General features: G+C 44.1%; 1 protein-coding gene across 1 annotated transcript in view; it reads left to right on the plus strand.

Moving 5' to 3' along the window:
• dock8 (dedicator of cytokinesis 8) overlaps positions 1-23755 on the plus strand; it is a 334288-nt gene that overhangs the window by 68985 nt on the left and 241548 nt on the right. The window contains 1 exon segment of the mRNA XM_084323164.1: positions 9009-9114. Within this exon segment, the coding sequence (XP_084179290.1) occupies positions 9009-9114 (106 nt within the window).

Genomic DNA, 23755 nt, shown 5'->3' on the forward strand with positions numbered 1-23755 from the left:
TAATGTTCGAAGCTTGTGCCATCGAACGAAGCTTCGAAGCTTCTAAGTATTTAAGACAGCCCTTTTCCATGCCTAAAATAATAGTCAAGCATAATGGGGCTAAAACATTTTCATAAACAATAATATAATTGTTTGTTATATGGTTATAATAAAAGCTTTTCTATACATTTGTCTGTTTGATTGATTGAAAACTTTATTAACAGATTGCAGAATGGGTACAATACAGTACAGCTCAATACAACAACAGTGCTAAGACTGGAGGATGAAGACCAGAAAAAGACTTTCGGCTTTTTTACATAAGGGTCCTCCATTTTCAATTCATCAAAACATTTAGAGACATACAAATATACAGTAGTTTCATAAAAAGTCAAAAAAGAATAATAATAAATTGTAATAAAAAAATAATTGCCACAAATATCGGTATCGGTATCGGCCGATTGTGTTAGTTGAACAATCGGTATTGGTCGCAAAATTTCATATTGGTGCATCCCTGTGGACATGTTAGAATAATATACCTACATTTCGACAGCCATCACTGGTACAGAGTGTCTGGTCAGTAACATGGGTCTCCCAGTCCCTCCTCTCTGCAGTAAACAGCCATCACTGATACAGAGTGTGTGGTCAGTAACATGGGTCTCCCAGTCCCTCCACTCTGCAGTAAACAGACATCACTGATACAGAGTGTCTGGTCAGTAACATGGGTCTCCCAGTCCCTCCACTCTGCAGTAAACAGTCATCACTGATATAGAGTGTCTGGTCAGTAACATGGGTCTCCCAGTCCCTCCACTCTGCAGTAAACAGACATCACTGATACAGAGTGTCTGGTCAGTAACATGGGTCTCCCAGTCCCTCCACTCTGCAGTAAACAGCCATCACTGATACAGAGTGTCTGGTCAGTAACATGGGTCTCCCAGTCCCTCCACTCTGCAGTAAACAGACATCACTGATACAGAGTGTCTGGTCAGTAACATGGGTCTCCCAGTCCCTCCACTCTGCAGTAAACAGACATCACTGATACAGAGTGTCTGGTCAGTAACATGGGTCTCCCAGTCCCTCCTGCTCTGCAGTAAACAGACATCACTGATACAGAGTGTCTGGTCAGTAACACGGGTCTCCCAGTCCCTCCACTCTGCAGTAAACAGCCCTCACTGATACAGAGTGTCTGGTCAGTAACATGGGTCTCCCAGTCCCTCCACTCTGCAGTAAACAGCCATCACTGATACAGAGTGTCTGGTCAGTAACATGGGTCTCCCAGTCCCTCCACTCTGCAGTAAACAGCCATCACTGATATAGAGTGTCTGGTCAGTAACATGGGTCTCCCAGTCCCTCCACTCTGCAGTAAACAGCCATCACTGATACAGAGTGTCTGGTCAGTAACATGGGTCTCTCAGTCCCTCCACTCTGCAGTAAACAGACATCACTGATATAGTGTCTGGTCAGTAACATGGGTCTCTCAGTCCCTCCACTCTGCAGTAAACAGCCATCACTGATACAGAGTGTCTGGTCAGTAACATGGGTCTCCCAGTCCCTCCACTCTGCAGTAAACAGCCATCACTGATACAGAGTGTCTGGTCAGTAACATGGGTCTCCCAGTCCCTCCGCTCTGCTGTAAGAGCGTTATCAATCTAAAACGTTCAGTACAGGGCTAGTCAGGCTCTGTGGCAGTCAGTTTATTTGCCATTTGCTGTAAAGCCACATTGGATTTTCAGAAACTTGGCTTCATTACATTGATTTGCGAGCAGGGGAGGAAACTAACTTTTTGGCTTACCAGCCAACTGGCGAGTATCTGATTTTTTTTACCAGCCAAACAGATTTTTTACCAGACAAAAAAATCGCTAATTGTGATAATTACTTCTTTGTATGTCAAGCCGCGTCAATGTTGTGTATGCATCTGGGTAGGCACACTGTGCCTTTAAGACAGCACGGTGGTCTTACGACAGTGCTGTGAAGTACCGTCAAGTGTTGTGGTAACGTCAGTTGGGTTGGTGTGCTGTTGTGCACAGTGCACTGGTTGAGCTAGCCCCTTTCGTGACTGCGATGTGCAAGCCAGGGGCTTTTGAGCATGAAATAAAATGTCTAACCTTACGTCATAGTCCGGTGCTTTTTTGGAAACATTATAGTCATAACAGATACACCTAGCTGGCTGCTTTGAGCACACGGGGCTAACGTTAGCTAGCAAGCAGCTATAGCTAAAACGCTAACTAGAAGCTAACCACTGTATACAGTTCCAGTAGACTAACATTACACCTCTGTGATTTAAATGTGTCCTTAGTAACTTATACTCAAGGGTTGTACTAGGGTTGGATGCAGTTCCCCGTTGGTCAGTCTGTCTGTTTTCCATCTTCTGCTGTGTTTAACGTTATCTGTTTGCGAGTGCTCCTGATGGCTAGCCTAGTACCGCGGGACTTTTATTATTATATGTCCGCGGGTTGGCCAGTACTGCGCAAACGTTTATTAAACATTATATGTCCGCGGGTGGTCTTGTGCAGTGCTCTCGTGGCACTGTCAACTAAAGCGAACACTCAGAAGACGCGCACCGTTTGCCAGTGCAGTGATTGCAGAATGTTTTATTTTTTTGTATACTCGCCAGCAGGGGAGGAAACTAACTTTTTGGCTTACCAGCCAACTGGCAGGTATCTGATTTTTTTTACCAGCCAAACGTAAAAAATACTAGCATTTGGCCAGTAAAGTGGCCTAATTTCCTCCCCTGTTTGCGAGTATCATCTCTCTCTCTCTCTGTGATTGGTTGTAGACACTCTACACTGTACACTCTATTTAGAGTCTCTCTGTCTCTGTCTCCCCCTCTCTTTCTCTCTCTGTCTCTGTCTCCCCCCCCCCCCTCTCTCTCTCTCTCGCTCTCTCTCTCTCTCTCTCTCTCTCTATCTATCTCTCTCTCTCTCTCTCTCTCTCTCTCTCTCTCTCTCTCTGTGATTGGTTGCAGACCCTCCTCATCATCTCTCTCTCAAATAACTGATATTTGGTTGTTATATATTAGGGATGCCCCGATCACGTCTTTTGCCACCGATACCGATCACCGATCGTCTTGAGCCATATCGGCCGATACAGATCCGATATCTATCGTTTTTGATAAAAAATTAATTATTTTATATAATTATTTTTTTCTTTTTCAATAAAATATATATATTATATAATCATACTTGTAGTTGTATTATCTGCGAGACATCGCCACCACGCAACAAGTCAAAATGCTTGCTATCTGCAAACAGCTCCACTGTCTGTGTGTACTCGAGTAGCCTCCAGCTGCAGCCAGGATTCTCCGGAGCTGCAGCTGGACCCTATTGATCACATTCAACATGCCCTCAGCTCGAATACGCATCGAATCAGTGTTATAAGACATTGATATCAGGAGCTATCTGTAGCTCAGCGTTTTTGTTAGCCGGTAATTAGGGATGCCCCGATCACGTTTTTTGCCACCGATACCGATCACCGATCGTCGTGAGCCATATCGGCCGATACCGATCGTTTTTGATTAAAAAGAAATTAAAAATTATTTTATATAAAAAGTTTTTTTTTTTTTTTTTTTTATAAAATATATATATTATATAATTAGACTTGTACTTGTATTATCTGCGAGACATCGCCACCACGCAACAAGTCAAAATGCTTGCTATCTGCAAACAGCTCCACTCTCTGTGTGTACTCTAGTAGCCTCCAGCTCAAAAGGATTCTCCGGCGCTGCAGCGGGACCCTATTGGTAACGTTATGCTTTGGTCATTTCACATTCAACATGCCCTCAGCTCGAATACGCATTAAATCAATGTTACAAGACATTGATATCAAGAGCTATCTGTAGCTACTGCTAGCCGGCTAGATGACGTTAAGACAGAACTTTAGTTCAATGGGACATTTCGTTTTGAACAGTAAACTAACGTCAGCTAACGCAAGCTAACGCAAGCTACCGGAGGTATGAACATGGACTACTAGATTTTCTGGATCATTTGTTGATATCAGGAGCTATCGGTAGCTAGCCGGCTAAATACCGTTAGACAATGCCTACTAAACGTGAATAGTTGACTGGGTAATTTTGTTTAAACAGTGACGATAGCTAGGTGGCTAACGTTACCGCAGGTCGAATGCACTACAGACTCGACCAGAGGAGCCGCACCTCTTTGTTTACAAACTCTACACGGGTACGGGCGGGGCTAGGGAGGAGGAGCAGTTTGCAGGTCCTGTGCGTCTGAGACAAGCGAGTGAGATATCCACTTGATCAGTTTCCGCGATCGGCGAATATGACTCATTATCGGAATTCCCCGATCGCATATTTATACTGATTATCGGCCGATAACGATCGGTGGCCGATCGATCGGGGCATCCCTACCGGTAATTACCGGTATTTGACCGGCAAAATAATTCCCTGAGTCTAAGCACAATTTGATTATTTGAATTGTATTAAAATAGGCTAAAATTAAATAGCCTATGCGATGAACGAAACAATCATTACATTTGTTTCATCGTTGCTTCTAATAATGACAACGACGTTGTCAGCGAGAGCTTAGTGCTGGGTGTGCGAACTTTTGTGAAGCTGCAGAGCCGGAGCAGCAGCAGCACAATGCAGTACTCCAATTCAGCCATTTTCAATTCAATGTTGGGTGGGGGGCGCTGCTGTGCGGTCCCCAGAAAAGAGCCAATAACAGCTGAATCTGCTGCTCTGCATCGACATACTCTCGCAAATAAGTCATTGGGAGGTGGAGAGAGAGAGAGTCGTCACGCAAACCCACGATAATGTTGCCGTCTCTCTCTGCCAAATTTATCAGTTCTTCGCTTGATATAATTAATACAAATGTCCAATATAACGGAATTCGTTAGCTCATAAAAATGTGATTATAACAGACTGTTGTTTATTAATGTCGGGCGACTGCCCACAGACACCTATTTGATTTAAAGTCGGCAGCAGCACGAGTCTCGGGACTTATTTTATTTGGAATATAATGACTTTATACGCAAAAGTAGCCTAGTTTTAAGTAAAAATATATATATATTAATATAAGGTAACGTGAGCTAACGTGAGCCATTATGCACTACTAGACTTGCTGGAGCATTTGTTGATATCAGGAGCTATCAGTAGCTATCGGGCTAGATACCGTTAGGGTTACACAATGCCTCATCATGTATTAAACTAAAAGTGAATAGTTGACTGGGTAATTTTGTAACGTTAGCTCACGGAGGTCCCAGTGTCCCACTAGACTAGACTAGTGTTTACAGTACACAGGTGCGGGAGGGGCTGGAGGAGGAGGAGGAGCAGACGCCGCTGCTCTCTCCGTGTGTCTGAGACAGAACTCAGCGAGTGAGATCTCCGCTCAGAATTGGATCATGTTTTTCGATCGGATTTGACGATCGGCGAAAATAAAGCATTATCACCCATCGCATATTTATACTGATTATCGGCCGATAACGATCGGTGGCCGATCGATCGGGGCATCCCTATTATATATTATAGATATTCGATAACCGATATTTGGGTATACTATACTATATATATGTGGTGTTGCCAGATATCCTGCTGTTACATGAATATAAATGGTTATATGGTTCGCACTCTTTCCCCGGTTGGCGGTTTGGGGGGGGATCAGCCCTCCCACTGGAGAAGCCCCCCCCCCCCCCCCAGAGACTGAGATACCCCCCAAAGGAGATTCTCCAAGCCTCTCTTCATGTCCAACATTTTGAATTCTTGTCCTTCATATTTGTCCATGTGCACCTTTAAAGCAACTGCTATTCTAACATAACTCTGAAGAAATAATATAAAAGAAGACTAAAGACAATTGGCACTTCCCAGGTAATTCTTTTTAACCCTGTTAAAAGGCTCTCCTGGAGAGGGCCCCTCCTATAACGACAGAGATATCCCCTGTGGGGGTTCTCCAATGTCCCTATTGTCCAACATTTTATTTGAATTTTTATCCTTCATATGATCATACATATGAAGAGCTCCCGGCCAGGTCTCCGGATGTGATTCCCCATGTTCCCTGTCCTCTTAGCTGTGTATCATGTGTGCTAGTGTCTACAGTTTAGTCTAGTACGTATTATTTGTATTATATGTCCCGAATCAAGTCCCAATTTCCCCAACTAATGTGTTTACCTTATCTGGACTCCCAGTGGTCTGTGTGTTATCCGCAGTGTGTCTCGAACCATAACCTCCATTCACTATCTAATTATATGCTTAGTTGTGCGTCATGTGTGTTAGTGTCTACAGTTTAGTCCAGTATGTGTTATTTGTATTATATGTCCCGAATCAAGTCCCAATTTTCCCAACTAATGTACTGTTTACCTTGTCTGTATTCCCAGTGGTCTGTGTGTCTCGAATCATAACCTCCATTCACTATCTAATTATATGCATATTGCGTCTTGGTCGGTGTGTATGACCTCAGTGCTCGAGTCCTGCTTGGTCTGTGAGACTTCGTTATTCGAGTTCTGGCTGATCCGGTTGTTCTCGGTGCTCGGTGCTCGGGCCTCCGTGTTCGTATCTCGGCCGGCCTGGTCGGCCTCCGCGCCTGCATCTCGTGTGCGGATGGTCCGGCCGACCTCGGTGCCAGAGTCCTGGTTGGTCCGATTGTATCCAGCGTCTCCCTGTCCCTCCCCCGGGGGCCGTCCGTTTCACCTCTCCCAAACCAGCCTCCATGCTCCTCCGAACACCCCGCTTTGCATCGAGTCCAGTCCGCGTGTTGGCCATGTTAGCTTGCAACCAGGCCTCGTTGTGGTCCAACGTCCCGTTAGCTTGTATCCCTTGCTGCTTCATTTTCATAGTGTTAACTTCCATGTTAGCTTGTAGCTTCTTCTGCGGCCATGCCTCGCTGCGGTCCAACGTCCCGTTAGCTTGTACCCCTTGCTGCGTCACATTCATCTTGTTAACTTCCTTGTTAGTTTGCAGCTCCTTCTCTGGCCAGGCCTCGCTGCGGTCCCAGGCCTCACTAGCTTGTACCCCTTGCTGCGTCACATTCATCTTGTTAACTTCCATGTTAGTTTGCAGCTCCTTCTCTGGCCAGGCCTCGCTGCGGTCCCAGGCCTCACTAGCTTGTACCCCTTGCTGCGTCACATTCATCTTGTTAACTTCCATGTTAGTTTGCAGCTCCTTCTCTGGCCAGGCCTCGCTGCGGTCCCAGGCCTCACTAGCTTGTACCCCTTGCTGCGTCACATTCATCTTGTTAACTTCCATGTTAGTTTGCAGCTCTTTCTCTGGCCAGGCCTCGCTGCGGTCCCAGGCCTCACTAGCTTGTACCCCTTGCTGCGTCACATTCATCTTGTTAACTTCCATGTTAGTTTGCAGCTCCTTCTCTGGCCAGGCCTCGCTGCGCTCCACCGCCACGTTAGCTTGTATTCCCCGACCCTTCTCCAACTCCTCCCTGAGTCCATCGATGCTGCCCTGGATGATCCGCGTTCTAGCTTGGATAGCCATTGCGTTACACCGGTTCCTGACAGGCAGCGAGCGAGCCAACTGGAGACGAAATCGCGCGCGACACTGTCCTGATATGACGCGGCGCGTGTCCGAATGTGTCTGTGTGTGTGTTTACCTGGAAGCACACAGGGGCAAAGCAGCCTGCGATTCTCGACCAATAAAAAGTGTTTAGGGGCGGGACTCGGCCGCGTAATCGCTCAACTAGAGACACGGCGAGCGAATATTTGAGGGGTGAACGACATCGCTGCTCAGTTCGCTGTCGCTCGCGGCAGGTCAGGATAGTCTGATTGAAACGAATACATTTTAATCACTTTTTCTCGCTCGCTCGCTCGTGTCGCTCTATGTCAGGAAGGGGTGTTAGCCTGTATGCTAGCTTGTATGCTAGTTTGTAGCTCTTAGTTAGATGTTGACTAGCTGGCTAGTCAACGCGCTAGCTTGCATGTTCTGCGTGTTAGCTTGTACGCCAGCTTGTATGCTATCTTGTACAGCTTGGATAGCCTTTGCGTTAGCTTGTATGTCAGCTTGTATGTCAGCCCGTAGCTCTTGTACGCTGGCTAGCATGTTCGCTTGTAGCCTCGCTACCCAGGCGGGCTCCACGTCTCTGTCTACCTGTGTCACGCTCGTCTGAGCTACCTCTTCCGCCATTTCCTCGTGTCGAGATCTTTCCTCCAGTGTTTGCACGTCTTCTGGGGTCCTCTTTCTCGTAGTCATCCTTCCTTTTCTCTTATATCCTTGAATTGTCAATTTTTATTTTGTTTTAGACAGTTTTACTTCCCTTTTTCGATATTGTTTGACCGGGAGCTCTCACAATGGTTGCCTACCCACACATCTCAAAACCAGAAGTCTCATAAAGTGACTCTTGACTCTTGACTTGACTCCCTCTCTGTGATTGGTTGTAGACTTTCAAAACCACTTTCAAAACCTCTCTCAAGGGACACCTACGGGAGACTGCAATTCAACACTGGCCCCTGTAAATATCCTAACCCAACCCCCTCCAATGTACAGTCATTTACCTAGTATGGTTTTGTCAATAGTCCAATGTACAATTTTGTTTGTCTGTACAGTGTCCGTCCCACCCCCCTCAATGTACAGTTTTGCTTGTTTATACAGTGTGCCCCCCGGCCCCCCCCCCCCCCCCCCCCAACCACCTCCAATGTAGATTACCCAGTATGGTTGTCAATATCCCAGTGTACCCAACCCCCCCCCCACCCAACCTCCTCCAATGTACAGTTTCTATGTCAAATGTATATACTCCCTTTTCCTGACTCCTTCTGTATCACAAACAGTACTGTATTTGCAAATCTGGTATGTCATAAATGTATAGATGTAGCAGTACTGACTATCTGTATGTCATGTATGTCATATATGTCCTGATGAATTGAAAATGGGGGACCCTGATGTAAACAAGACGAAAGTCTTTCTCTGGTCTGCATTCCCTTAACAATTGTGTGTATTGAGCTGTACTGTATTGTACCCATTCTGCAATCTGTTAATAAAGCTTTCAATCAATCAAGACCCTCCTCATCATCATCATCTCTCTCTCTGTGATTGGTTGTAGACCCTCGTCATCATCGCTCTCTCTCTCTGTGATTGGTTGCAGACACTCTTCGTCGGAGATCCGGCGTCACTTCAGCAGCACCCATGGCTCGTCTCAACAACACAGTCGCTCCAACTCCAACGCCTCTGCATCCATGTGCCTCACCGTGGTGAGTTCCTCTCCTCCTCTCACACACACACACACGCGCACACACACACACACACACACACACACACACACACACCTGCTTTTGGGCTTCAAACTTCGTCAGGGTTTTTCCGAACAGACGTTCGAACCTTCGTTTTTAATTTTTTTTTAAATTCGAAAAGAAAAATATTCAAAATAGCGTTTTTTTTATAAATATCCTCAAACTAAATCCTCAATTTGAATAAAGTGATTAATCTGATTAAAGGAGTATTTATTTTTTATAAAATCAACTTTCTTTAATGAATATAACTCATCAGTTTTTAATACTATAATATTAGTGTAGCCTAATCTGCAACTGTGAAGAAAAAACCCATTGGTTTAACAGAATGAATAGACACATAAAACAAACGAAATTTTTTTATTCAAATGTTGATTTAGAATTCGAATGCCAACGTAATGAACGAAGGTCCGAACGTTTGAACCTAGCACACACATGCACACACGCAGCTGCAGCGCTGTACCGTCTGTAGTGTGATAGTAAAGGGTTAACCTTCTGTAGTGTGGCAGTGAAAGGGTTAACCTGCTGTCGTGTGGCAGTGAAAGGGTTAACCTTCTGTAGTGTGGTAGTGAAAGGACAGTTAGGACAGCCGAAACCCGTCCAATCTTTCGCCGTCGACTAAAGACGCACTTCTTCAACCATTATCTGAAAAAATTCAAAAAAATATAAAAAAAAATAATATCTAACCTTACTGTCATGCACTTGTCCTAATAAACTAACCTACACTGTACTGCCCTGTCAAGGCAAACCGCAGTAACTCAAAAAAAGTCAGAATTTAGTTATGAGTGAAATTGAACTTGTCAATAAATGTTTTATCTTGTGACCAAGTTTCAGATGTTAATGTCGCTCAGTTTTGGAGATATGGGGTTTTAAAAACTGCAGTAACTACAAAATCACACTCAAAAACCAGGCAGACCGCAGTAACTTCCAAACAGTGAAAAATGGCTTTAAAGTGTTTTGACTTGCCATCCAAAATGTGTTCTAGGTAGATAGATGATAGTACCCAGATTTAACATGTATTAATGAAGTAATCTTTAGGCATACAAAAATATGACATAATTATTTTAATTAACCCCCAAAAAGCAGATACTGCACTCTGCTGCACAGTTCCCTTAAATAATTATACAGGTAATGTACAGGCAAAGTGCCTAGCCATTTTGAAAATGAAATTTAACACCTGAATATATTGGAATGATGATGATCCAAATAAAATGGCTAGGTTAAGTTATGAAAGCTGGAGGGAAAACAACATTGTATTTGAAGTTACTGCACTTTGCCTGTACATTACCTGTATAATTATTTAAGGGAACTGTGCAGCAGAGTGCAGTATCTGCTTTTTGGGGGTTAATTAAAATAATTATGTCATATTTTTGTATGCCTAAAGATTACTTCATTAATACATGTTAAATCTGGGTACTATCATCTATCTACCTAGAACACATTTTGGATGGCAAGTCAAAAAACTTTAAAGCCATTTTTCTCAGTTTCACTTTTTTGAAGTTACTGCGGTCTGCCTTGACAGGGCAGTGTAGCACTCAACACTTTGATGAACATTGTTACTCAGCTGATAGAGTTGTGCCCTTCCTGATGACTTGTTGTACAGAACACACGCACACACACGCACACGCACACGCACACACAGACACAGAGAGGGAGGCCTCGGTCATGGTAACATCTGCTCTGGCTTGTAAACTCCTTGCCGCCGCTCTTTAATAAAGCACTCTGTACCAGAGAGAGACCCTTCCAAAGCCCCTGAAGCAGCACCGTCTCTGTACCAGAGAGAGAGACCCTTCCAAAGCCCCTGAAGCAGCACCGTCTCTGTACCAGAGAGAGACCCTTCCAAAGCCTCTGAAGCAGCACCGTCTCTGTACCAGAGAGAGACCCTTCCAAAGCCCCTGAAGCAGCACCGTCTCTGTACCAGAGAGAGACCCTTCCAAAGCCTCTGAAGCAGCACCGTCTCTGTACCAGAGAGAGACCCTTCCAAAGCCCCTGAAGCAGCACCGTCTCTGTATCAGAGAGAGACCCTTCCAAAGCCCCTGAAGCAGCACCGTCTCTGTACCAGAGAGAGACCCTTCCAAAGCCCCTGAAGCAGCACCGTCTCTGTACCAGAGAGAGACCCTTCCAAAGCCCCTGAAGCAGCACCGTCTCTGTACCAGAGAGAGACCCTTCCAAAGCCTCTGAAGCAGCACCGTCTCTGTACCAGAGAGAGACCCTTCCAAAGCCCCTGAAGCAGCACCGTCTCTGTACCAGAGAGAGACCCTTCCAAAGCCCCTGAAGCAGCACCGTCTCTGTACCAGAGAGAGACCCTTCCAAAGCCCCTGAAGCAGCACCGTCTCTGTACCAGAGAGAGACCCTTCCAAAGCCTCTGAAGCAGCACCGTCTCTGTACCAGAGAGAGACCCTTCCAAAGCCTCTGAAGCAGCACCGTCTCTGTACCAGAGAGAGACCCTTCCAAAGCCCCTGAAGCAGCACCGTCTCTGTACCAGAGAGAGACCCTTCCAAAGCCTCTGAAGCAGCACCGTCTCTGTACCAGAGAGAGACCCTTCCAAAGCCCCTGAAGCAGCACCGTCTCTGTACCAGAGAGAGACCCTTCCAAAGCCCCTGAAGCAGCACCGCACGGCACGGTCTCTGTGCCGGACCAAGCCATGTGCCCAACCTTATAACTAAGACATACATTTGTGGCAGAGGCAGAGAATGGACAAAATAAACGAGCTGCATAGGTGGCATAATAAACTGTAAACATTTACATTTAGTCATTTAGCAGAACGCTTTTATCCAAAGCGACAAGTCATCAGGAAGGGCACAACTCTATCAGCTGAGTAACAATGTTCATCAAAGTGTTGAGTGCTACAGTGGAGGTTAGTATCCCAGAGTGTGTTTCACTCGGATGCAGTTTCACACCAGACTCAGGGCGGTGATGCTGGATATCGGCGTTAGGGCTGTGGGTTCAAAAGGTCTGAATCGATGTTCATTTGAATGAGTGATTATCGATTCATAATCTCGAGATCGATATTATTATAATTTATGTAAAGGAAAGGACAACATGCAGGTACCCGCTGACACAGATATAGTGGAATATGATGCAGTAAGGCTCATTCTGTATTGCTTTCAAAATGTGTTCTCCTGTATTATTATATATTACAGGTGAGAAGGATATATAAATGTTTTGACCCCCTTTATTTATTTTTGTACCTCTTTTGGGGAGGGGGTTGTCTTTCATATTAGCTATATTTATTGAGGGGGACACATTGACCTCTTCTCAATATTGAGGGGGACATGACCCCTGCAGCCCCCCTTAAACCTAGTTTAGTTTATTTATTTAGCTATTTTTTATAAAACAGTGCTAGGAGGGATCGAAGCCCAAAGGGCTTGTACAAAGTTCCACTCCCATCCCATTGTCCATAAACATATATGAACGAAATACATGTAAACATGACCGGGCGGCTGATTGGCGCAGTGGGCAAGGCGCTCGCCTCTAACGCAGGAGACGCTGGGTTCGAGCCCAGCTCTCTGCGTTGCTACCGGCTGGCCGGTCGTTCATACTAACACAATTGGCAAGTGTTAGAGGGTGGGAAAGCCGGTGGGTGGGGATTTGACGTTGTGGACAGCGACTCCTACAGGTCGGTTTGGTGACGCCGGTGCGACGGAAGCAGGAAGTAGCGGGGGCAGCGTGAGCCTCCCACGCGTTACTCCTCGCCACTGAGAGTTCGAGCTGCTGCTGTGAAAAGATGCGACAGGCTGCCTCCTCGTGTACCGGAGGGGACACGTGATGCAAGGCTTCTCTCCTCACTACAACCGACCTGTGGGAGGCATAGTCTAGCAACGTTCAAGACAGGGGAGGGGAGAATTGGATATACGAAATTGGGATGGGAGAGAAATAGAAAAATGGGAAGAAAAAGTGGATAAAAAAAAAGAATACATGTAAACATGGTCTAGAAAATAAACTCAAAACAAGATCAGAGACATAAGGCAGACACAATAGCGAAAACATGGTAGATTGACACGAATGAGTAACAAGAACAATTTTTATTTTGTAGAAGTACAAGAAGGCAAAGGAGAGGAGAATAACATATGAACAGTATATAATGAAGAAAAAGAACAAGCAGCCATACAGTAGATGTAACACTGATGCACAGGAGTAACTTAATGTGTTGATGATTTATGATGAAATTAAATTAGATTTGAATTGTTTTTTAAATATAGATAAGGTAGATAAGGATATCTATTATCTACACCTATGGATATGGGCCACGGACAGACTTTCCACAGCAGACACTTACTCAGCCTGGACACAGCTTGTCCTAAGCTGCCGTATCTCACCGTGTTTAGAGACCCGACTGCATGGAGTTTCCAAAAAGCACCTTGGCTGAACTTTGTTCCTTTTACTTTAAAAGAAAACAAACGATAAATATGAAATTTAGACTTTTGGTTAAGATGCTTTTGGAAAAGCTTGTCCGCCGCCTACTTTCCCATGAGTTAAGATGCTCTGGGCAATCCCAGTCTGATACTTTCCCTTAGCTGAGTTACAGGTCGACGTGGGAAACAGCAGGGAAGTCCCAGGATTATATTACCATGCCGTGATACGATGATATTACCCCAAGCACAATAATATCACCCCTAAGTCTAGTGATTTGATACTAGGAATGTACTAGGGCTGGGGCGATTAATCAAGTTTCAATTTCAATTAGGGTTTTGTCTTCCCACGATCATGAAAACAAGATCATCGAGATTAAAACGGTTATTGTGCCGTAAGTTACAGGATGACATTTAAGGCCAGTCAGACTGTTCCATTTTTAAGGCCATCGTTTGACACAATGTCATCATATTGTCTGCCATTAAAAGCCTTGATGTCGTACCGTGAAGAGTATCACGACGCTAGCTTCAGCAAATCAATAGAATGTTGTGGGAGAGATGTATTATGTTACTTGGCTGTATCGATGTAGACATAGTGTACAAAACACCAGGAACAGATTCCTAGTATTGGGCCACGCGCCCTTTTCCAATTAGCAAGTCCGAGTCCGAGTCTGCACCTTCCGAGTCCAAGTCCAAGTCATCAGTGCTCAAGTCCAAGTCGAGTTACGAGTCCTGAAAATCAGTCCAGGACTCACACTCAAGTACTACAACACTGCCACTAGTGCAGTTATGAATAGCCACATGAGAGAGTGAGAGAGAGAGGGGGGGGTGATAGAAGGAGAGAGAGAGAGAGAGAGAGATGATAGAAGGCGAGAGAGAGAGAGTGGGAGATGATAGAAGGAGGGAGAAAGAGAGAGGGAGAGAGAGAGAGAGAGAGAGAGAGAGAGGTGATAGAAGGAGAGAGAGAGTGGGAGGTGATAGAAGGAGAGAGAGAGAGAGAGAGAGAGAGAGAGGGGGTGATAGAAGGAGAGAGAGAGAGAGAGGGAGGTGAGAAGGAGGGAGAGAGAGAGAGAGAGAGAGAGAGGGGGGGGGGTGATAGAAGGAGAGAGAGAGAGTGAGTGTTACCAGAGGGAAGGAAAGCCTCTATATCATTCACAACTAAAGTAGTAGTTAACCGTCTGTAGTGTGGTAGTGAAAGGTTAACCGTCTGTAGTGTGGTAGTGAAAGGGTTAATACAGAGGGATATGAGAGAAATGCTTAAGAGTTTGTTATTTACCAATGATTCCAGGAATCTCGCTAGACGGGATCGTTTTGGAGATTGTGCCATAATTATTTAGGTCACTTCTATCTCTACTTCTATCTCTTGGAATGGATTGCAATCCTTAACAGAAACACTAGTAGACAGAGGCAGCGAGGACAACCGAGAGACGTGCCTCAGAACGTGCACATGATCATGATTATTAAAGGAACACGCCAACATTTTGGTAAATTAGCTTACCGTCTTCTCCACAGTCTGTCTTGTCTTCGGACAGTGCCGGTTAGCCTAGGCATTGTCCAACTAACACCTCTCCCGAAAGCTAACCGCCACTGTCCGCTTCCATTCATTGTGCTAAGCTAGGCTAACGTGCAACCAGATAGCTTTCTACTGAACACAGAGAGGAGACTGGTATCTATCTTCTTGTCTCTCTCTGGAGAAGACGGTAAGCTAATTTCCCAAAATGTTGGCGTGTTCGTTTAAGGAATCCTTTACACCCTGGTTTCTAAAATGATGCGTCAGGAGGACCCAAAATATCACAATAGCTGTGTAATCACATGTCACTGAATCCATTCGGCGACCATCATATCATACTGCATGGTGATGGGAAGTGCAATACAGCATTAAACTGAAACTGTGAGAAATTCTCAAATATTTCAGAAATAATTGTATTCATTCTAAATATTATTTTAAAGGTGCTATAGATGGGGAAAAAATATGTAGAACCATAAAAGAAAATACATCCACAGAGCTTTTTGAAAGGTGAATACATGCATAATAAAAGTATTGCTTTTCCCCCAAAGAAATTATTGATTTATTATTAAAGGTTTTGGTGGGTCCAAAATTAATGTTGCGTGCATGCACTACCCTACTTCCCATTTCCCCATGTGGAAGGCACCTGATTGGACAAACGTGCTGCTAGTTGAGACATGCTGACATGCCACTGCTCTAGTGGGACATCTAGTGGCTCAATGTTACCAATAGCACCTTTAATCTTGATTTATTATTATAATTTTTTTTTCCATAAAACGTAGTCAACTAAATTGTCTGTCATGATTCACGATACCTGTAAAAAAAAGAAGAAGAAAAAAACACAACAACACGATAACACAGATAAACGATAAACGATAATTTATCAAATTAAATATTGATATTTTTACCCAGCCCTGTTTCCAAAAGAAAATCCACTTGTTGAATTCATTGATTTTGAAAGTGCATTGACCCTGCTGCTCATGCAGCTTGGGGGCGCGTGGAGGGTAAATAGACCTTGACTCTCTACACACAAGTACACTGTAAAAACTGTGATTGGGGTTCATTAATATTTATTAAATAATTATTAGTAACCTTATACATAAGAAAAAAGAGGCCATGTGCTGTTTGAAATCGAATTGAGCCGAATTCAATGAATTTGAACCATTTATGAATTGCATTTTACACAGTTTTAGTTGAACAAAATTAGTTCGTTTTTGATAGTTTAAAAGTGACCAGGAGGATGCTGAGTTTTTACAGTGTAGGCAGAACATAAAGCAGGGAGCGGGGAGGGTGAACACAGAGACCTGGACTCTACAGACAAGTAGTAGAACATAACACTGATCCAGGATCTGTTCCCACCATCTCTCTCTCTCTCTCTCTCTCTCTCTCTCTCTCTCTCTCTCTCTCTCTCTCTCTCTCTCTCTCTCTCTCTCTCTCTCTCTCTCTCTCTCTCTCTCTCTGTCTCTGTCTCTCTCCCTCAGTCTGTCTCTGTCTCTCTCCCTCTCTCTCTCCTCACACGCTCTCTCTCTCTCTCTCTCTCTCTCTCTCTCTCTCTCTCTCTCTCTCTCTCTCTGTCTCTGTCTCTGTCTCTGTCTCTCTGTCTCTGTCTCTCCCTCAGTCTGTCTCTGTCTCTCTCCCTCTCTCTCTCCTCACACGCTCTCTCTCTCTCTCTCTCTCTCTCTCTCTCTCTCTCTCTCTCTCTCTCTCTCTCTGTCTCTGTCTCTGTCTCTCTCTCTCTCTGTCTGTCTGTCTGTCTCTCTCTCTCTCTCTCTCTCTCTCTCTCTCTGTCTCTGTCTCTGTCTCTCTCTCTCTCTCTCTCTCTGTCTCTCTCCCTCAGTCTGTCTCTGTCTCTCTCCCTCTCTCTCTCCTCACACGCTCTCTCTCTCTCTCTCTCTCTGGTGGGTTTTGTTTAGCTTCAGGCGTTAAGTCTTTCTGAATATATGTATGTGTGTGTGTGTGAGTGAGTGAGTGTATTGTGTGCGTGTGTGTGTGTGTGTCTGACTAAGCTGTTTTCCTTTGATATTCTCCCTGTGATGATGCCTGTGCCAGTCAGCTGACGAGGAGGAGCAGGAGGGGGAGGGGCTGTCTCGTCCTCTCCGCCAGCAGCCCGTAGAACTTCAGCTAATCCCTAACCTGCTTGGGAAGTGGGTCAGCCCGGCCCCCCTGCGAGGGGGGAGGGAGGGAGGGGGGGAGGGCCCTGCTTAGCTTACCTTGCGGCTTACACAGGCAAATCTTTAATATGGTAGGATTTGGGGGGGGGGGTGTAATGCCATAATCTCCCGTGGATGATATTTTCCCATGGTGCATCAGCACAGCGAGCAGGGGGGTGGCGTCCGGGCCAGCTGTTTCCAGAGAGGGGGGGGGGGGGGGGGCGTGTTGATTCAGTTCAGGCATGTAGATCGCTGCTACGCCGGTTGTCTTGATTCCCGCGGGTGCTATTTATTTATAGCACCAACGAAGAAGAGTGATCGGTGCTACTTTTGTCACGATACAAATCACCGGAGAAGCACTGTTGATACTGCTTTGTGTGTAGTGTGGGTGTGTGTGTGTGTGTGTGTGTGTTATAGCATGTGAGAGCAGCGATGCACCTGACTTGTGTGCATTTATGCTTTGTGTGTGTTTGTGTGTCTGTCTTTGTGTACATGTGTGTGTGTGTCTTTGTGTACGTGTAGTAGTGTGAGAATGGGTTTAGGCAGAGCCCAATAGCTGAACACAGGAGAAGAGAGAAGGGAGCGTTTTAGGGTGTTTTAATAGTATTCCCCAAGCAGACAGTTGAACAGGCAGGAATGTGCAACAGACAGGGGTTAGAATGTTCTTGGGGGGTGAGGACAGGTGCACTCCCAGTGGCTAACGCTAATGGCGCGCATACCAGAGGCTAACTGCCTACGAAAACAGGCACAGAGGCACTGAAAGAGGATTTCACCCTCTAATGAACACTAGCCTAGACAAATATCAAGATGTATCCATCAGTGGACCAATTGCATGCTTTTGCAGAGGACAAGAAGCCTTCAGTCGACTCCTTCAGACATTAAGCACCCCCCCCCCCCCCCCCCCCCCCCCCCACAGCCAAAATGAAAAAAAATATATAAAAATATTAATATTTTTTTTCTTATTCTTTTTTTTAGTCGACTAATCGGCAAATTTTGGCCAATCATAGTCGACTATCCAAATCCTTAGTCGGGGACAGCCCTAGTAACTAGAATAACACCACGATGAGGTCTGGTCAGAATCTGCCGGTAGATGTAGTGTCTTGCTGATCAGGGGATGAGGTACAGCTGTGTGGAGTGAGGTGCCTGGCAGCGTGTGAATCAGGAGATGAGGCACAGCCGTGTTGAGTGAGGAGCTTGACAGTGTGTGAAGGGGTGCTGCCCATATATGGGTGTGAGGCTTCCATTGTGAATGTGGGAGAGGATGAGGAGGAGTGAAGAAGGTGTGGGGCTGCCGTGGTGAATGTGGGGGGAGGATGAGGAGGAGTGAAGAAGGCTCTCGCCGTGATTATGACAAGTAGTAGTTAGTTTATTGTCACAAATAAAGTACAGGTACATTACAGTGAGATGCTTGGTTCATACACATACTGTACAGCTCATTTTAGTAATATTCCACAATTATTACATTTGGTAGTAATAATGGCACACACATAAATTCACACCAACATGCGCATTTGTTGATACATGTAGGACTAAGTTTTGAGACAGACGTATGTGTATCACCACGCCATGTTCCCGTGTGTGTGTGTGTCTTTGTGTACATGTGTGTGTGTCTTTGTGTACATGTGTGTGTGTGTCTTTGTGTGTGTGTGTGTCTATGTACGTGTGTGTGTGTGTGTCTATGTACGTGTGTGTGTGTGTTTGTGTACATGTGGGTGTACATGTGTGTGTGTATTTGTGTACATCTGTGTACATGTGTGTGTGTATGTGTCTGTGTGTGTGTTTGTGTACATGTTTGTGTGTGTTTGTGTACATATGTGTGTGTGTCGTTGTGTACATGTGTGTGTGTCTGTGGTTTCTGTTCCTGTCTGTTGAAACAGTTGATGGAGGTTAGGCCTCGTCGCTGATGTCACTTCCTCTTTGTCGCTGGCGGTTTGTGCCGCTTCAGCGCTCTCTCGACACTTCCCCCCGAAACACTTGAAACAGATCTCAAAAACACTGCACGGGTCTAAGCGCCGTCTCTCAGTTACGCCGCGCTCTCTCCCCATATTGCTTATACCTATCCAGTCTTCTCAGATCCCCAGGAGCGCTTGTGTCTAAGGAACCAGGGTCTGTTTGGAAAGGGCCTACGGTTCCGTGTTGTGGCTTTGAGTTGGTAGGCACATGCATACACGCACACAAGTTCTCACATCCGGAGGACGCCATTTTGTCTACTTCTGTTTCGCTGAGCGTTTTAGTCATACAGCGTCCAGCGTGGTAAGTCTGCTTACATTCTATTTAAGACCACAACTGTCTTTTTATCGTATGCTTATGACATCTACAAGTCACTGGTCGGACCCTCTCGGGTCTATACATTCTGCTTAGATTCAGGTTCTGATGTCAAGATGTCCGACGGCCGTATGACGTGGCCTCTTCTTCGTTTGTTTCTTCTCTCCCTCTCCTTAACGGAAATGCCGGTCAATGTCTTACGGCGCGGTCGGGAGCCAGTCAGTCAGTCAGTCAGTTGTGCTGCTGCGCTCGGCTCGATGCCACGGTCTGCCACGAGGCGTGCGTAGATTTGCATTAATCTGTTTCTGTTGGCCTCCCAACGTGAGGCAGGCGGGAGAGCAAGAGGCCTTCAGGGTGAAGAGATGAACTGCCGTAGTAGAGTACATCAGACAAAGAACCACATAACTTCTGATAAACAATGTTTTCAAAACCTAGCTAGCTGACGAGTTGAGGAGTGTTGTGTTGGTTCATAGTTAGAGGTTGAGTACTTTATTATCTAAAGATGGTAAGTTAGAGTGTTGTGTTCCTTCATAGTTAAAGACAGTAGAGGTTGAGTACTTTATTATCTAAAGATGGTGAGTTAGAGTGTTGTGTTCCTTCATAGTTAAAGACAGTAGAGGTTGAGTACTTTATTATCTAAAGATGGTAAGTTAGAGTGTTGTGTTCCTTCATAGTTAAAGACAGTAGAGGTTGAGTACTTTATTATCTAAAGATGGTAAGTTAGAGTGTTGTGTTCCTTCATAGTTAAAGACAGTAGAGGTTGAGTACTTTATTATCTAAAGATGGTGAGTTAGTGTTGTGTTCATTCATAGTTAAAGACAGTAGAGGTTGAGTACTTTATTATCTAAAGATGGTAAGTTAGAGTGTTGTGTTCATTCATAGTTAAAGACAGTATAGGTTGAGTACTTTATTATCTAAAGATGGTGAGTTAGAGTGTTGTGTTCATTCATAGTTAAAGACAGTAGAGGTTGAGTACTTTATTATCTAAAGATGGTAAGTTAGAGTGTTGTGTTCATTCATAGTTAAAGACAGTATAGGTTGAGTACTTTATTATCTAAAGATGGTGAGTTAGAGTGTTGTGTTCATTCATAGTTAAAGACAGTAGAGGTTGAGTACTTTATTATCTAAAGATGGTGAGTTAGAGTGTTGTGTTCATTCATAGTTAAAGACAGTAGAGGCTGAGTACTTTATTATCTAAAGATGGTAAGTTAGAGTGTTGTGTTCCTTCATAGTTAAAGACAGTAGAGGTTGAGTACTTTATTATCTAAAGATGGTAAGTTAGAGTGTTGTGTTCACTCATAGTTAAATACAGTAGAGGCTGAGTACTTTATTATCTAAAGGTTAGTGTGTTGTGTTCATTCATAGTTAAAGACAGTAGAAGTTGAGTACTTTATTATCTAAAGATGGTAAGTTAGTGTTATGTTCCTTCATAGTTAAAGGAAAACTCCAACATTTTGGGAAATTATTTAACATCTTCCCTGGAGTTAGACAAGAAGATACATACTTTTTTGTCTCTGTGCATGCATTAGGCTTAGGGAACAGCCGCTCCGTTAGCGTAGCTTAGCTTCATCCCTGGAAGTGGGTCAGAGTTGTAGCCTGACCTTCCCTACAGTGCCCTACAGTCACGAAATACACTCCAAAATGTTCCTGTAAACATGTTGTGACCTGTGTATTTACCACGTGGAGAAATAAAAAATTATTGAATTCGACAATTACGTTTTCTAAGCAAAATTTACTCTGAACTATTTTTTGCCTAACCACTCCTCTCTGAGCGCAGTCAGTGATTTCAACGTGTCGCCGTGTTTGTTGACATTCTCATTCATTCAAAGGATCCGAACCGATTGAAGTTTATGGATACCATGACTTAAAATCCTCTTACCTTGACGATTAAAAGCCTCCCCAATTTAGAAAACAGTATTCCAATGGCTGGTCTTGATAGGCTGCTAGCTAACGGAGCTAACCAACAAACACACTACGGACACTAAAGCAAATATAATGACTTTCTTTCTGGGGGGTTTCAAAATAAAAGAGCGACGTCTATAGCAGCGGAATACGTTTATTTTGTACATTATCTAACGTTAACACGAACCTAAACTAACTTTAGGTTAGTTGTAATGTTAGTTTAGGTTCGTGTTAACGTTAGATAATGTACAAAATAAACGTATTCCGCTGCTATAGACGTCGCTCTTTTATTTTGAAACCCCCCCGACCGGAAGTCATTGCTCTCGTTATTTACTTTAGTGTCCGCCTGGTGTTTGTTGGTTAGCTCCGTTAGCTAGCAGCATATCAACACCAGCCATTGGAATACTGTTTTCTAAATTGGGGAGGCTTTTAGACCCCCCTAGGCATGGTTTATTGTTCACAAATCACGACTGCAAGTGGTGTAAAGCTTTTATACAACTGCCAGATTCATCCAACCTTATTTCTATACAATAAACACACATTAATCGAAGATTTATTGAAAAAACCATCCGCCAGAAAAAGTAGTTCCCACAACTACAAAAAAGACAAGTTGCCTCCATGTGGAAGCAGCTTGAAGTGCATCCAACCAAACTAACACATCCAACTGTGTATTATTGGAATGATTGAGAGAAGTTGCCTCATGTGGAAGCAGCTTGAAGTGCATCCAACCAACTAACACATCCAACTGTGTATTATTGGAATGATTGATTGAAAATTTTATTACCAGATGCAGAATGGGTACAATACAGTACGGCTCAATACACACAATTGTTAAGGGAATGCAGACCTACTTTTCATAGAACTTCATTCTTAGATGCTTCTATATAAAGTAGGTAAAACAAATTAAAAAGTTTTCTTTGCCCTATAGGAAAAAAACGTTTTCTTCGCCCTATTCTTTTATTTATTTTTTTAAACCTACTGTAGAGGGCCTAAACTTAACCAGTTGGAAACCAAGCGTACAGTAATAAAATTAGCAATCAATCAATCAATCAACTCAATAGGCCATGCTCACTTAGAACAGCGCAGCACCCAGCTCTCTGACTATCCCCCGCGTTGCAGGCAGAGTGTGTGTGTGTGTGTGCGTGTGTGTGTGTGTGTGTGGGGGGTGGGGGGGGGGGGGGGTGGCGGTGGGTGGAGACTAGAGCGAGCGCTGACAGTCGAAAGGAAAAAGAAATTGATTTTTCTTTTGAAAATTAATCAATCAATCAATCCACGATTTTTCTTTTGTTACAGAATGATTCAAGACCCATCAATTACATCATCCAACATTGTTTAAACGACTAAGACATTCGCTGTGACAGAATCGCTTGATATTTAGTCGTTTAGTCGCTATCAACATATCCATTTGTAAAGATTATTGTCCACCTTCTTGTGATCCGGCGGAGTGATGTGATGTGGTTCGGTTGTGGGCGGGTCCTGGGCCTTCAGCGTGGAATTGTTGCCAATAAAGACGTGTAAAATGACTGTTTCAGCCAATCAGAATCGAGAAATTTGCATGCCGTTGTATAATCCTTCATAGTTAAAGACAGTAGAGGTTGAGTACTTTATTATCTAAAGATGGTAAGTTAGAGTGATGTGTTCCTTCATAGTTAAAGACAGTAGAGGTTGAGTACTTTATTATCTAAAAATGTAAATTAGAGTGTTGTGTTCCTTCATAGTTAAAGACAGTAGAGGTTGAGTACTTTATTATCTAAAGATGGTAAGTTAGAGTGTTGTGTTCCTTCATAGTTATAGACAGTAGAGGTTGAGTACTTTATTATCTAAAGATGGTAAGTTAGAGTGTTGTGTTCCTTCATAGTTAAAGACAGTAGAGGTTGAGTACTTTATTATCTAAAGATGGTAAGTTAGAGTGTTGTGTTCCTTCATAGTTAAAGACAGTAGAGGTTGAGTACTTTATTATCTAAAGATGGTAAGTTAGAGTGTTGTGTTCCTTCATAGTTAAAGACAGTAGAGGTTGAGTACTTTATTATCTAAAGATGGTAAGTTAGAGTGTTGTGTTCATGCATAGTTAAATAATTCATAGTTTAGGGTCATGTATCACATTCACTCTCCAAGTGACTTGGATTGACTGCAAATATGTGGGGCCGTCCAAAAAACAATTTCAAAACGGACTTACCACATGTTCCTTGTTGCAAAGGGTTTCAATTGTCCATGCTTTGTGAAGGGAGAGAAAGAGAGGTTCATTTTTGGAAAGGAGGTTTGGAAAAGCACGGGCCAGATCCACCCGTCCTCACGCCATCCTCGAGAACTTCATCCCTTATTATCTGAAATGATAATCAGATTATCTCTCTCTTTCTCTCTCTTTCTCTTTTTCTCTCCCTCTCTTTTTTTCTCTCTCTTTCCCTCTCCCTCCCTCTCCCTCTCTCTCT

The sequence above is a fragment of the Notolepis coatsorum genome (genome assembly GCF_963971535.1).
Source record: "Notolepis coatsorum genome assembly, chromosome: 10".
Taxonomy (NCBI): domain Eukaryota; kingdom Metazoa; phylum Chordata; class Actinopteri; order Aulopiformes; family Paralepididae; genus Notolepis; species Notolepis coatsorum.